The sequence below is a fragment of the Podarcis vaucheri genome, assembly GCF_965113315.1.
Source record: "Podarcis vaucheri genome assembly, chromosome: 4".
Taxonomy (NCBI): Eukaryota; Metazoa; Chordata; class Lepidosauria; order Squamata; family Lacertidae; genus Podarcis; species Podarcis vaucheri.
In genome coordinates this window covers 35,742,419-35,757,970 of record NC_138762.1, presented here as the reverse complement: position 1 = coordinate 35,757,970, position 15,552 = coordinate 35,742,419, and the positions used below count along the sequence as shown (strand labels likewise).

At 41.7% G+C, this 15,552-nt stretch overlaps 1 protein-coding gene across 1 annotated transcript in view; it reads right to left on the bottom strand.

The window, feature by feature from the left end:
- Window positions 1–15,552, bottom strand: part of ST3GAL6 (ST3 beta-galactoside alpha-2,3-sialyltransferase 6) — a 47,049-nt gene that overhangs the window by 11,993 nt on the left and 19,504 nt on the right. Inside the window, exons 2-4 of the mRNA XM_082221035.1 lie at window positions 4,772–4,871; window positions 3,457–3,537; window positions 24–127 (exon numbers count right to left, since the gene is read on the bottom strand). Of these exons, the coding sequence (XP_082077161.1) occupies window positions 24–127; window positions 3,457–3,537; window positions 4,772–4,860 (274 nt within the window). The 5' untranslated portion in view covers window positions 4,861–4,871. The remainder of the gene's footprint in view (window positions 1–23; window positions 128–3,456; window positions 3,538–4,771; window positions 4,872–15,552) is intronic.

The window sequence follows — 15,552 nt, the reverse complement described above, 5'->3', positions numbered from 1 at the left end:
TGCAGCACATATCAATGGCTTACCTGCTCCTTTTATTCCATAAGGTAGTTCGATCCTGTGACTTCCATGGTCCCCAGACACTTTTACAAAATCGTTAATGCACAGAAAAGGATAGAATTTTTCCCCCCTAGAGGAAAAAAGAGGGGGGAAATATTAAAATGTTAGTTCATTTGTTTTATAAAATAATGCCACGTTTGGTGCCAACAAAGAAACCATCCCAAGACTGCTTACCAACATTTCAGACAAGAACAGACAATAATTTTAATGCATTATAAATAACCCCAAAACAAATAAAAATGGGAGTAGTTAACAACCAGTACATACAACATGTCAATAAAAAATTGAATGAAACAAGTAAATTTGAAAGGTCTACGTAAAAGTAGAGGCAAAGTCATGTGTACTTATTTAGGGGGAGATTTCCAGAAATGTGGGGCAACCAGAAGAAAGGCCCTGTCTGATGTCCGCTTCAGTGATGAGCTTTGATGACTATTATTATTATTATTCAGAAAGCAGGGCCTCTGAGCCTCGTTGTAGGATCTAGGAAGATTCATTGGAGTGCAGACCTGGTCCCCAAGCTTTCAGTGCTTTAAACGTCTAAACAAGCACTTTAAACTGAGCCTGGAAACAAAGAGGCAGCCAATGTAGACAGCACAGTGTTCCTTGGTTCCCACGAGTTCAGTCAAACCTCGGTTGTCGAACGTAATCCATTCTGGAACCCCTTCAGCTTCTGAAATGTTCGACAACCAAGGCATGGCTTCCGATTGGGCACAGGAACGTCATGCACCCAATCAGAAGCTGTGTTGGACGTTCGGCTTCCAAAAAACGATCCAAAACTGGAGCATTTACTTCTGGGTTTTCAGCATTTGGGAGCCGAAACGTTCCAAAACAGAGGCGTTAGGGATCCGAGGTTTGACTGTATCTTAAAAGTTGTATTCTGTGCAGGCTAAAGTTTATGAACTGTCTTTAAAGGCAGTCCTACACATTGCATAATTTCCTCTGCATGCAACCAGAGCATGAGTAGCTGAGGCAAGATCTGTTTCTCCAGAAAGAGCTAGTGAACTAGCATAAACTGAGGCACTCCTAGCTTACTAGATCACCAGTGTTTCCACAGATTGCACATAATCCAAGAGAACCCCCAAACTGTGCACCTGGCTCTTTTCGATGGAATGCAACTTCATCCAAAACTCATACAGCAGTCTGTTCAACACTCAGAACTCCCATCTTTTCTAAATTAAACTTCATTGATTTGCTCTCACCTATCCAGAATCACCCTTCAGACATACATTCAAGGGTTTTCATCACCTCTCTAAGACTAAGTGCTCAGAAAACATTTGTTATAGATGCCCAATAAGCCTGACTATTCCATAGTAAATGCCTTTTCTGGAAGCAATGATCACTGAAAGGAGAGCAAAACTTCCACTAGATTTCCAGAAGTGACTTTTATGTCATATGAAAGACTGAATAAAATGCAGTAATTAATAGATTAGGAAAACAGGAAGATGGATTAAAGTTCCTAAAAAACCTCCTTTTAGGAGGGAGTGTGTCATTTGTGAAGGCTGTTAAAGCAGAACAGAAAACGGAAGTGAACCATTTTCATATGTACATTCTGGCAAGTGTAGCTTTTATAGACAAAAACCAGCTGGTGCCTGGCATACAGGCTCGATGCCTGATATGCATTGCTTGGTACTAATCCTCATGTTTTTGTGGCTCTAGTGCTGCACTGCAGCTACAAATCGAAGCTACAAACATGAGTCTGACCAAACTGCGGGAGGCAGTGGAAGACAGGAGTGCCTGGCGTGCTCTGGTCCATGGGGTCACGAAGAGTCGGACACGACTAAACGACTAAACAACAACAGTGCTGCACTGGTGAAAAAGAGGTCCCTGCTCTTGTTGTACATAAATCTGCACTTAGGGTGGTCTGTGCCCACACTTGACTTGTGTAAAGTAGTTTGATTATACTGCACTGATGCAACAGCCGTGTTTTGGATGAACTGCAGTTCCCAAACCACCTTCAAAGGTAGCCCTGGATAACACCTTGCCATAGTTTAAGCTGGAGAATAACAGGGTGTGAATAAGTGAGGCCAGACAGTCGTACAGAAAGTGCAGCAGTCTAAACTGGTAAATGGTGCACTATGTCACCAAGGCAGCCTGAACCTCCAGTGAGTAGGCTGCTGTTGCTTACTGGAGGCAGAGGAGCGAGGCAGTAGGGAGGCTGGTGCAGCAAACACCCTGGTAGAGCCCATCTAGTGCTCCTGCTGGCAATTTGCACCACAAATACCTCCCTGTCACCTTGCCCTCCTTATCAACAGCAGCAACCCACCTGATGAGAAGTTAGTGTGGTGGCTCCATCCCACCTGGTGAGCTGCTTCTGCTACAAACTTGTTCTTTTGGGGTTCAGGTGGGAAGCCTGTGGATTAGGAGCTGTATGCAAACCACAACCTTATTGAACATGGCCCTCAGTACCTTCTGAAGCTGCCCCACTCTTCTATCCCATCAGAGTTCCTTCCTTCTTGTTCATGCCTTGCTTATTTTCCTCGGCTTTTTTCCTTCTTTCTGTGTAGTTAGTGCAGAACAACTAGAAGGACCAGTATTTGGGGGGTGGGGTAATATGAACTGGTGTGGGTGTTGTTCTTTTGTTACTTTTTTTCCTGACTGCATCGCTTAGGGTAAATGTCTGATAAGCGAGGTATGTGAGCACACATGCTAAGTCAGAAAATAATTGTCTTCACTTGCTTTCCAGAAAACTGTATTGATCTGTAATGCTTAAAAAAAAAAACACACCTCATCAGTATACTTATTTGAGAGTAACCCCATCAAATTCAATAGGGTTTACTCTTCCCACCTTGGATCAAATCTACGTTTCCAGGTGTCATAAGAAAGCTGCAGAGATAGTGCAGGATAGTGCACACCCCGGAAATGATCTCTTTCAGCTTCTGCCTTCTGGAAGAAGGTACAGGGTTATAAAGACTAGGATGAGCCACCTGAGAAACAGTTTCTATCCAAATGCGATTTTGGTTTTAAATTCAGTGTAAGGAGTCTCTATGGTAGTATACGGTATTTAAAAATGGGGTATCGGAGTTTTTAGGGGGCTAACCAGGTTGGGATAGCTGGGATAGCAGGCTTGTTGGTTTTTGAATGTCTTACGTAGATTTTTCAATTTCGTTGTTCTGACAATGACAATAAAGATTATCGTATTGTATTGTATTAAGAGTAGAATCTGCATAGGACTGTGAATTCTAACCTTTGGTAGCCACGCTGAAAACTGGTTTTTATTTGTAAATCCAAAATATATTTGTGTCTGGCTCCACCCACCACCAACATGTGGACATCAACAGATTACCATCAAGGGAATGCAACTAGCAACAGAAAAGAAGTCGCCCACCCTTGCTTTTGGAAGAGGGGACTGCAAGCCCATTCAGCACATGGTGACCATTAGTAATCCCCCTTTCCCCTTACTTTATTAAAGATGAAACGCCAGGTTTGTAAGGGCAACCTATTATTTGTCCTTTTCTGTCTCCTCCATCTGTAGGGGGCAACCTAGAACAACAACAACAAATTCACCATATTAAAATACACAAACAGACTGATAGGAGGTAGTGAACATCTGAAGCAAAATTTTATATAGATATACACACACTCCATTTTATTTACAGACAATCCATAAAACCTGCCACAGCATTCAGTCTCAAATTAAGTCTTTCTAGGTTGCACTGTTTTCAGTGCACAAGTCATATGCATTAAACTATACAACACGTGATGCTGAATTGCATGTGCTTCTTCCCTGGTTTATGGGCTACTTATTCTACAAGTTCAATGACTGATTAAAAAGCACCCAAAAGAGAACTTTAATAGAGCTGAATGCAGAAGGCTTTGAAACATGACATGCCCCACCCACATTGCCATACGACACAAGCTAAATTGAAAAGGACACTGCCGATATCATAGTGCTGTTATACAAATCTATGGTGCAACTACATTTGGAAGAGTTCTAAGAAGGAGGGTTGCAGCTTTTTAATTCAGAGAAAAGATGAGTAAGTGGGTTAACAATGGGTGATAAGTCTGTGCTTTTCTCGTGGTTTATTTCTATGGATCATGGCGTCAATGCAACTGGCATACGTTTCAGATAAAATATACCATTCATGAACTATCTGTGGCCCTGATACAAGCTCCTGTCTTAAATTCAATCCGGAAGGTACAGCAACCATCCTGACCCTTAAGAGGTACATACTAATCAGCATACTAATCTTACCATTTACCAACACAGTTGAATTACCGCCCTCCTGTAAATAGGAACCAGACTTCACAGAGATAATATGGAGTAGGAACCAATCTTCACACAGAGAATGAAATCCTCTTTCAAGAGTAAATTTATGATTCAGGAACTGTATAACCATATTGTCTTCCTGTACTGAAGACTTCAGAAAAGTGTAAAAATTAAAGCATCATGGTGTTCCAGTTTGGGTATTAAAAATCACTTTAAACTGTGAAATCCTCAAGCATCCTTAGTCAAAATAAGGTAGTGCTACCTTTTCAGATTAAGTTCCACTCAGGTCAGGGATGGGGGACACTTGCCTATAATGTAAATGTCATAAGTAATTCTGCAGTCATTTTGTTTTCCGTCAGACACATTTGCTAACTAACCTACCAACATGTTTTCCAGCTCCTGAATACGACTTGCAATTGCAGAGGTACAGCCAAATGATTCTTAGAGAGATCTGCACTAACAAATTAACAGGTAGTTTGTCTAAGTCTAAGAAGATGTTGTAATTACCAATAGTCATTTGTCCGTCGCAGGTTTCGGTGTAGTATAACATACATCACTCCCGCACCCAAGAGAATTGCACATATGATCCGTTTCATGACTGTCAAATCTGAAACAAAAGTTCAAAAGAGAAACGTTAGTGTTATTTCTACATGTCAAATTTGGGCGAAAGAAAGAAAGAAAATAATCTGTCACCTGTCATTTATCAGTTTCACAGGTTTTCTTTAAGTGTATGGACTACTCACTCGAATTCCAGCTGAAGTACAAAGGGGTTCATTGACATGCTTGCCTATTAATATGATATGAAGGCAGCTGTGTTTGCTCAATAGGTTTTAAGGTGTTTAAATAAACCAGTCATGAAACAAATCTTGCATAGTCTTTGCTCTGAGCCTGGAAAAATGGTAGATCTTTCACAACTGTTTGATTAGCTATCAAAGCTAAGTTCTGTAATAATATCCTCCGTGATCCTGGTTAAGGGCAATCTGTTCCTATATTTGCTCTCTGTCTTTGTTTTCAGCTCGTTTCCTTTCTGCTTTATGTAAAACACCTCCTCTGTAGCAAATATTGTGGCTTGCTGAAAACAGCTCAGCGCATTCTCTCTAATATACTATTTCCTAAACATGGCTTTCTGTACTGGGCATCTTGGTCAACCTGCTTCAGCAAAATGGAAAAGCTCTATAAACCCCCCAACAAGCATAGACATTAGATTTATGCAAGGGGAGCACTCTATTAAATGGAGAACCAAGGCTGATTTAAATTGCTTAAGAGCACAGATGGCCAGGGGGCAGCGGAGGGGAAGGGACTCTAGCATTTCTTTCCTCAATGGGGCCAAGATGACATGAGTTGTGCTAACTCCATAAAACCTACTACCTCAGTCTAGTGCCTTCTCAACTACTACTCCCATCTCCTGTTGGAAGTGAAACAGAGAAGGCCATACTTGTTGGATCTGGGCAGATCAGCCAGGAAGGAGAAGCCAGTGGAGAGGGAAACTGCCCTTTTGTAGGACTTGTCTGGTCAACCAAAAGGTGACTCTAACTCAAGCAGTAGTGTAATAGCAAGTCCTTGGGGGAGGAAAGAAGGGATGTTCTTTCCCCCTACTGCCTGTTTTCCTTTGGATTTCAAAGGAGAGGTTCAGAAGCACCCCTCATACTTAGCCAGGGGCCATAGTGTTGACCACAATGCCCACATAGCAGGGGTTAAGATGGCAGCCTAAATGACCCAACACATTTTGTCCAATTCCACATCCAGATGGAGGGTCTTTAGTTGCACCATATCCATGATGCTGAGATGTCCCGGCTAAGGACATCTGTGTGCCACCCATTTCTTGTTCCTCCCAACTGACTGCTTTCAATGAGGGGGCAGGCACTGTGTTGCTTTTATTGTTATTAATTGTATAGCTTAAATATATATTTATATGTATACATATAGTTTTAATTTAATTTTAATTTTTTTAAAAAAATCTCTATGTTTTTAGCTGTTCTTATTTTTATTTGTAAGCTGCCTTGAGTCACTTTCACGGAAGAAGGTGGGATATAAATAAATACATCGTAATGATCCCTGGCAACTGACAACAACAACTGGGGCTGATGGGAAGTTGTAACTTTGGGGAGGGGAAAACAGCTGGGGGCACCAAGTTGGGAAAAGTTGCCCTAAAGCATTTATCAAATGAACTCAAATGGTTCAACATTCTGCCTTAAAAGCATGAAACTATGTTTCAGACCCTCTTGAACGCTTGTTTCATTTTTAGATGAAATGCTAATTTTGCATATCTCTACCTCTCTCGTGAATTTAGGTGGGCAGACTCTCTATTAATTACAACTTTTAAAAACCCCAACAACAACAACCTAACACATTACAGCTCTAATTGTTAAAACATTTTGGAGCATGTCTGACCATCCAGTCTATTTGTATAATCTAACAAATCCATCCCAGAAACAAACAAGAATTTCTGGACAGCAGATACCCACACCCAGCTGTTTCAGTTCACGACACACATGGAAAGGAAGGGCTCTAAATTTTATGGATTATTAACCCAGGCAGAATTGTTTCTGCTCTAGCTAGAAAACAACTATTTATGCTTGGCAAACATATAAAATGATGTGAAGTGATTCTAATCTGCAAAGGCTTGAGCAAACTGACTTGAATTCCTCCCTATGATCACTACTTACTGAACTTGGTAGGCCTGCTGTATTGCCCATAGTGTACAAGGCAATAACAATTCTATACAAAAAAAAGAAACAAAAATGCCATGGTGCCCGAAAGACCACCAAATGATTTGCAGCATAAGCTTTGGTGGGGAGCAAACCCTCATCAGGTGCATGACATGTTATCCACAGCTAATGCCATGGACGTGTCTGGAACCCAATTCCCAAGGAGTACTGGCTGGCATTTGACTTTAATATCTGTCACTGCCAGCTATATCTCAAGGAGGTTTAACAAACTGAAGGACATTGTCCTCTTTCTATGCTCCTCCCGATGGAAACATGCAAATGGAGACAGATATACCCTGCTTTAAGTTGTTTACATTCTGTCTTCTCTTGTACAGTGGTACCTTGGGTTACATACGCTTCAGGTTACATACGCTTTAGGTTACAGAAGAATAGAAGAAGAAGAGGAGTTTGGATTTGATATCCTGCCTTTCACTCCCTTAAAGGAGTCTCAAAGCAGCTAACATTCTCCTTTCCCTTCCTCCCCCACAACAAACACTCTGTGAGGTGAGAGGGGCTGAAAGACTTCAGAGAGAAGTGTGACTGGCCCAAGGTCACCCAGCAGCTGCAGGTGGAGGAGCAGGGAAGCGAACCCAGTTCACCAGATTACGAGACTACCGCTCTTAACCACTACACCACACAGACTCCACTAACCCAGAAATAGTACTTCGGGTTAATAACTTTGCTTCAGGATGAGACCAGAAATCTTGCTCCGGTGGCGCAGCAGCAGCAGGAGGCCCCATTAACTAAAGTGCCGCTTCAGGTTAAGAACAGTTTCAGGTTAAGAACAGACCTCCGAAATGAATTAACCTGAGGTACCACTGTATATTATTTACTACAAAGCTCGATGACTAAGCTCTTTAGCAACGAAATGTCTGATTTACTGGTATGACGTCTAAGCACTGAACCACTGATATATTGCAAGTGGACTCTTTACTTACTGTGTTTGCAATTGTTTAAGATAAAACCTGTTTGAGAAAGAAACTACAGTGGTGCCTCGCAAGACGAAAATAATCCGTTCTGTAATTCTCTTCGTCTAGCGGTTTTTTCGTCTTGTGAAGCAAGCCCATTGAAGGATTAGCGGATTAGCGCTATTAGCGGCTTTTAGCGTCTTATCTGCTGATCGGATCAGCTGATAAGTGGCTTAGCAGCTTGGAAAAGGGGGGGAGGGGAAAAAGCAGGAACTCTCAAGACATTGTCGTCTTGCAAAGCAAGCCCATAGGAAATTTGTTTTGTGAAGCACCTCCAAAACGGAAAACTCTTTCGTCTAGCGAGTTTTCCGTCTTGCGAGGCATTCGTCTTGCGGGGCACCACTGTACTTTTCCCATCTTATGGACATCTGAAGTTTGTATTGCTGCATTTTTGCTGCTCTGTTGTTTTAATATGGTTTTGAAATACTGTTAAAATGATAAACTTCCTTGAGCTCCTTGCAGGAACAGCATGTAATAACATCAACAGATTTGACAACAAAAGGAAAAAGTGTGTGAGAAGGATAGCAAGCACTGAAGCAGCTACTACATCTCTGAATGGGATCAGGTTGCCTTCCTGGTTGTCATGATGTTCTTCCTGGGAAGCAGTGAGTACTTCTCAGTGGCTCATACTTCCCCGACTGCCTTCAGCTCTGCAGTCCCAGGACTGTTACTGATTCCTATTACTGCTAACATTATTGATGGATACTGTTGCTGTTTTAAATTGCTTTAAACACTGCCCTGGGAGTGGTAACACTTAAAGGTGGAGCATAAGTTTCAAAATAAATCAACACATTTTAAGGTACCACAAGATGTTTTCTTATTTTAACAGCGACCCCTCTGGAGTTACTCAGTAAAGACACAAGCTGTTTGAAAAAGGGCTTTCAGGCAGCCCTGTGCTTTGAAGTCCCAGAAATCGGGGCTTCAAAGTGCAGCTTCACCTGATGTCGTAGTGCAGGTGGTCAGCCCCACCCACTTGTCACATTTGTTCCACCAGGAGCAAGGAGATAAGAATATGACCTGCTGGCCAGAAAAGATTACCTACCCTTTCCTTAAGGGAAGACAGAATGAGACCCTGGAACCAAGAAGAGAAAGATGGGCATATTTGCCTTTTAAAAATCTGGATTCCCTGCCACAGGGCCATGTGCTCTGCAGGCTAGGCCTACCCAACCAACCACACATTTGACAACTGTGGCCAATGATCTCCCTAAGTATGGGTGAGCCTCTTACTGTTGCCAAACATACAGCTGATGGGGGAGGTGGGCACTGGTTGCAACTACACGTACAGCAGGGGAAGTCTATGAAGCCCAACTAGCTCCTCACGGATGCTTTCAACACATTAAATTGTGCATCTAACCTGCCCTACTGTGTATTCCTTCAAGCAAATCGGAGCCTAGCCGCCATTCTTCAAGCGGCTTGCAGCCACTGCTCCTATTTTAAAGTCCCAGAGGATCGGTTTTCTTCCTTGTGCCAACATAAATACTACATTCATAGGTTTTTGCAAAGTTACTTATTTTCATAGCACTAAACTGTTTGCTTTCTCAGGGTATCTTAAGCTATCCTGATAGCAGAAAGCTAGAAAGCAAAAATCAACAATGGTTTTTTGTGTGTGTTTTTTTGCAGGAACAGTGTGTTTTGTTCTACTAGTATTCTGAATGCTCAGTAATTAAAAGACTCCCTAAAGTAGAGGTCACTAACCCCCAAACCCAGAGGTTGGATCAGGTACCCAAAGTGATTTTTCTGTCCCATGGAGACCCTACTCATTTTGGGGGGAGGGTGTTGCAGTAAAAATGTAGGGATGAAGTAAACACAGCACAAGGGAGGGGACAAAGTTTTCCGCCCATCCCAGTAACTTGATGGGGGTCCCTCTTCTGGTTAAGATGGCGACAGGTCAGACAGGCAGCTCCAGAGCGCCACAGATCTAAACTGAGTTTTATTTGATTTTAACCTGTTTTAAAACAAGTGTTTTATCAACTTTCAACTGTTATTTTAACTTGGAAGCTGGAGAGCAGATTAACAGCAATTAACAGGCCTGGGGCTTCTCTGTTTTGTTGACATCCCCTTTTATAGAGTGGAGGCGCGGGAAGCGGCTGAAACAGAAACTGGAATTATTGATATTTTAATTTGGCTTTAACACAGCTTTTAATTAGACTTAACTTGGACTTGTTTTATCAACTCCCCATTAATTTGGAGACCTGAGGGCTAGGGACTGTGTTGTTTGTTGTTTGCCAGTCTAGGTGGCCTGTCCCCTTTTAAATAATTCCACAGTGTAGTGAACAAAGAAACGTTTTAAGTTGCTACATATAAATCGCCTTGGAGATGAGGCTGAGATCAACCATTATGAGAAACAGATGGGCCAACCTGGGAGGAAGCTGGCCTCAATAAGAGCTCTTATATCTTTAAATAAGGAATTTCAATTATTTCCTTCATCTTCATGGGTTGCAAAAAGCTTACAATAGGGCAGTGATGGCCAAACTTGGCCCTCCAGCTATTTGGGGACTACATTTCCCATCATCCCTGACCACTGGTCCTGTTAGCGAGGGATGATGGGAGTTGTAGTCCATAAACAGCTGGAGGGCCACGTTTGGCCATCACTGCAATAGGGGAAGATGGTACTCATTCGTGCCCAAGCTTCTAGGGCCCCCCTCTCCACAAGGAAAGCCAAAGGACAGGGCCAGCATCAGAAAACCATCCTGGACTTTTACAGGACAGACAACAACACACCAACGGGGACTAATATCACAAATACAAGGTGCCTGAATGCAATTCAGCCTCTTGATAATCATGAAAGTAAATTTTATGGGTTAATTGTGCTGTTAATTTATTTCATCGGATAATTCTTCTAGCTCTTGCTCAGTATGTTAATCTAAATAGCAGTGTTTTTTCCCCAGATTTTTCTCAGCCATTCTGATATGGGTGGCGGATTTTCATTTCTCCAATAACATCTGCAAATCGAAAGACAGAACGTTTTCAACTTCTGTCCAAATCATACATAGCAGGACTGTTTTAGGGTTCCTGGATAATCTAATACATTGCTCAAAAGTTTCTTATCTCAACAGAACATCAGCATATATGCACAAATTCATATTTTACTGATTTACACCTCCAGCATCAGATGAGTTTTATATATTTTGCTTAATCTGCATCGTTGTCAAATGCTACTCCTAAACAAATTTTTAAAGCTTTTCTTTATGATTTACACTTATCAGTAGTGATGATGCAGTATTAAACAGCCAGAACCATTATTCAGTTTCCATATAGAGATTATATATTGATAAATCTTTCTCATTTTTTTTTTAATGTTAGGGATAGTTAATCAAAATTGATATCTTACAATATCTGGTAGATTTTGCTAATTAAGATGCTCTGGTCTGAATGAATCAGCATCTCTTTCAAAAGATCTATATTCACAAAGATATTTGTAATGCATTTTCAGTTGACTGGCAATATGCCTTAGCTGGAAAGATTGGAATAATGGTAGTTGTGCAGAATCAATGTTACTTGTTTATATGAAATTATGTGCCCATAAATAATCCATTTAAAAAAGAGAGAGAAACTTCCAGTATTTTTGAACACTATACTAGTGAATTTATTTGTGAGCCAAGATGTACTTGGGGATATGCTTGGGGACAGTGTTAGAAACAGGGATATATGAAGGCTAGGAGCTAAATGGCACCTTAAACCTAGGTTATGGGCGCAACAACGGAATATCTAGGCATACTTTTTAAATAACAAGAATACAAAGCTGAAAATAAATGAACTGCAGCTAAAATTGTATATTCATTTTTTTACATGGTCTAGGACTCTTCTGAAGACTGCAAAAAACAAAGCCATGCTTCCTCTGCCCACCCCTCTAATATTCTTAAGAGGGTCTCTTCTCCAGTCTTCAGAGAGTGGCTGCAAGTGGGGAGGCAGAAAAAGGTCCTCCTTTCCTTCCACTCTACAGTTTTAATCTGAAATCTTAGGTGCAGCACTGCGCCCAGAGCTCAGAAACTGCTCATGCTATTGAAATTACTTGTCACAAAACGTACCTAGAACAATGGGAGTTTCGAATGCTGCTTGAGGGTAACTGATGTTAGTGTTACCCCAAACTTTTAATACAGATTTAGAGTGGATGTCAAGACTTGAGAATCAATAACTTATGTTCTTAGTTGTACCGTAACAGTTTCCAGAACTGCTATTATAGATCTCTTTTTCTGCCTTAATTGCTTTGTCTATTTTGAATCACCATGAGATACAGGCCAAGCTTTACTGCTTGAAAATATCTTGTTAGGGCAGGTATTTCAAGATCTCCTTTGCTTCTTTTCCAATATAGGTTTTCACTGGTGATTCTCTGTGGTTTTATTTGATCAGATGCATTTTTATTTTAAATATTGGTCAACTTTTTAATTTAAAACTTTCAACTTCCAATGCATTCTAGGGTTTTGAGGGAAAACAATTTCTGCATTCACCAGGCCTACAAAAGTTCGTAGTCATCAACCTCTGCTACCTTCCTTCTAAATTATATTTGTAAAGCCTCTTGTTTTGCAGCAGGATGCTATGACTCCTGCTCACATAACTGCTTTTTGGCTCTTGTTTTTGCCTGTACACATTTGTACAACATCCTTTTTGAGCTTGGGAGTGGGGAAGAGAGAACCAAGCAGAGTATTCTAAATGTGGATGCACCATAACCTTCATAAGAAGCAACCCACTTCAACTTTGCAAGAGCTTTGGTCTCTATTAGACTCCTCCCACTTGCTCTTAGCACCCAGATAAAAGAAAGAGGAAGCTGTGGGTGAACGTTTCAAACAGCAAAGCACTTTTTTCTGGCAGAACTCCCATGCATTTAACAGTTGCCTGGCAGGTAGTCATTTAGCAGCTTGAAACATTTTCCTACATGGTGAAGTGGTGTGGAAGGCTTCCCTTTCCTGAGCATGTCTGCCGTCCAAGTAGCAGACTTAAATTACAGAGAATCCTTGCCAGAATGGAGGCTACCAACAGCACTGGGCCCTCCTTATCTGCAGGTGAAAGAAATAGAACTATCAATATAAGAAAAAGCAAACAAAGGAAGTGTGGGAGGATTGTGGGCAATATATCTTATTCTTCTCTGGCGGTCCCTCATAGATGAGTAAGAAGCAGCAGTATGTGATGTTGCTATTGTCTCTTCCTCTGCCAATAAGAGAAAGGGTTTGGAGAGGACCTCATACCAGGTGGACTCCACATAAATGCGGTATCTACTTCTGTTCGGAAGCCTTTGAGTCGTATCTGGCTCAGTAAGAGGCACTCCTTTAGTTTCCAACCAAAGGAGAGAGAAATTTGACAAAGTGGCAACAAAATTTGGGAACCAGGGCACTTAAGAACCCAACCAAAGGCCCACTTAGTCATAGAATCATAGAATCATAGAATCATAGAATCATAGAGTTGGAAGAGACCACAAGGGCCATCGAGTCCAACCCCCTGCCAAGCAGGAAACACCATCAGAGCACTCCTGACATATGGTTGTCAAGCCTCTGCTTAAAGACGTCCAAAGTAGGAGACTCCACCACACTCCTTGGCAGCAAATTCCACTGTCGAACAGCTCTTACTGTCAGGAAGTTCTTCCTAATGTTTAGGTGGAATCTTCTTTCTTGTAGTTTGGATCCATTGCTCCGTGTCCGCTTCTCCGGAGCAGCAGAAAACAACCTTTCTCCCTCCTCTATGTGACATCCTTTTATATATTTGAACATGGCTATCATATCACCCCTTAACCTCCTCTTCTCCAGGCTAAACATGCCCAGCTCCCTTAGCCGTTCCTCATAAGGCATCGTTTCCAGGCCTTTGACCATTTTGGTTGCCCTCCTCTGGACACGTTCCAGTTTGTCAGTGTCCTTCTTGAATTGTGGTGCCCAGAACTGGACACAGTACTCCAGGTGTGGTCTGACCAGAGCAGAATACAGTGGCACTATTAGTCCAGCATCCTCTTGTCACAGTGGCTAGGCAGAGGCCTCCAAGAAGCCAGAAAGCGGGGCACAGGTGCAACAGCACTTTAGAGGGCTAGGAGAAAGAGGGGCTGACCAGGGGCATAAGCAGTTGTGGGAGATAGAGGCAGAGCACAGTGTTAAGTCCTTCTTCAGGTAAACATGCCTAGATCAGAGAAAGAGGGCTCTCTCTCTCTCTCTCTCTCTCTCTGTGTGTGTGTGTGTAGTTGTAGCTTGAAGGTAGAAAGATGTAGCACCAAGTCATTATTCCAGGGAAGGACTCCTAGAAACAACAGGCAGCCAAGGATAATGAATAAATAAGGTCAACCTGGACATAGGACTCAATGTGTCATTAGAAAGCAGAAAGTACATCAGAGTTCTATATTTTAATAGAAGGTACAGAAATGATTTCCACAGAGACTGTGCGCAAAAGTGGTTCGTTCTGCAGCTACATGCCCAATGAAATTTTTTACCCTGTGCTGGAGGGGATGCTTTTGTTGGGATTCCAGTGAGGGAGAGAACTAAGCCTCACCACCTTGTACACTCTGGTCCCTGTAAAAATGGTTTTTACTTGCCTATTACTATTAATTTCAAAGCCCTAAACGGCTTCCTAACAATTCACTTGGTGTCACATCTACTTTGGCCCTTATTTAAGACAGCAAAAGACCTTGAGAGGCTAAGGATAGTAGAATTGGAGAAGTTCAACTTCTGCAACATCCATTGTCATGGGCCCTCCAAAAGTACTTAACAGTGCTGCAAGTTTAGGAACTTCCTCAAACTAAGTTTGTATTGATATATGAGGAAATCCCAACGAAAGAACAGTGACAAGGAAAAGTGATGAGTTATGCAGAGTTGGCTAAACTGACATATAAATTGTGGGATAAGAACAACTGTGGCTTTAAGGAAGAATGGGAGCTTTTTACAAATTATTTAAAAAGGCAACAAAATGAACTGGACTCCTTGGCAGGTTTTGAATAAACATACATAGATTTATTGGTTGATAACATGTTAGATAGATAATGTAAGGATATGTAAAATTTTATAACATGCAGAGAATAATATGTGCTGAGAAATCAGAGAGAGGAGCTGAGGGAAGTCTTTGGTGGGGGAGGGGAGGGAGGGATGGAAGGGGGAAAGGGGGGGAAATAATGTATGTGATTATATGGTTTGATAATTTGTTATGTTGAAATTGCTAATAAAAAATATTTTTTTTAAAAAAAAAGAGGGGGTTGTATTGATATAAAGTCTCACAGAATAGCTTGCAATTTGAGAAATGAATTCATGCTGAGTGATTGAGTCTAGGGAGTGATTGACCAGTTAGCTTAGGTCTGAATTATGCACATGGAGCAGAACCACATCAATGAGCAGCTACAGTCAAAATCAGGCATGCCCAAACTCAACCCTTCAGTTATTTTGGGGCTACAGTTCCCATCATCCCTAACCACTGGTCCTGTTAGCTAGGGATGGTGGGAATTGTAGTCCCAAAACAGATGGAGGGCCAAGTTTGGGGTTGCCTGGTCAAAATGGTTTCTCTTATCCAGCCACATGAACTAAGCCAGAGTGGCTGATCCACATTAAACATCAAAGCTTAACCCATCTCATCCACAAGCAGGTACCACCATGGACTATCTATCCTCTTTTTCCAGGACATGTTCTCTTTTTTCATGGGCAGAGTCATC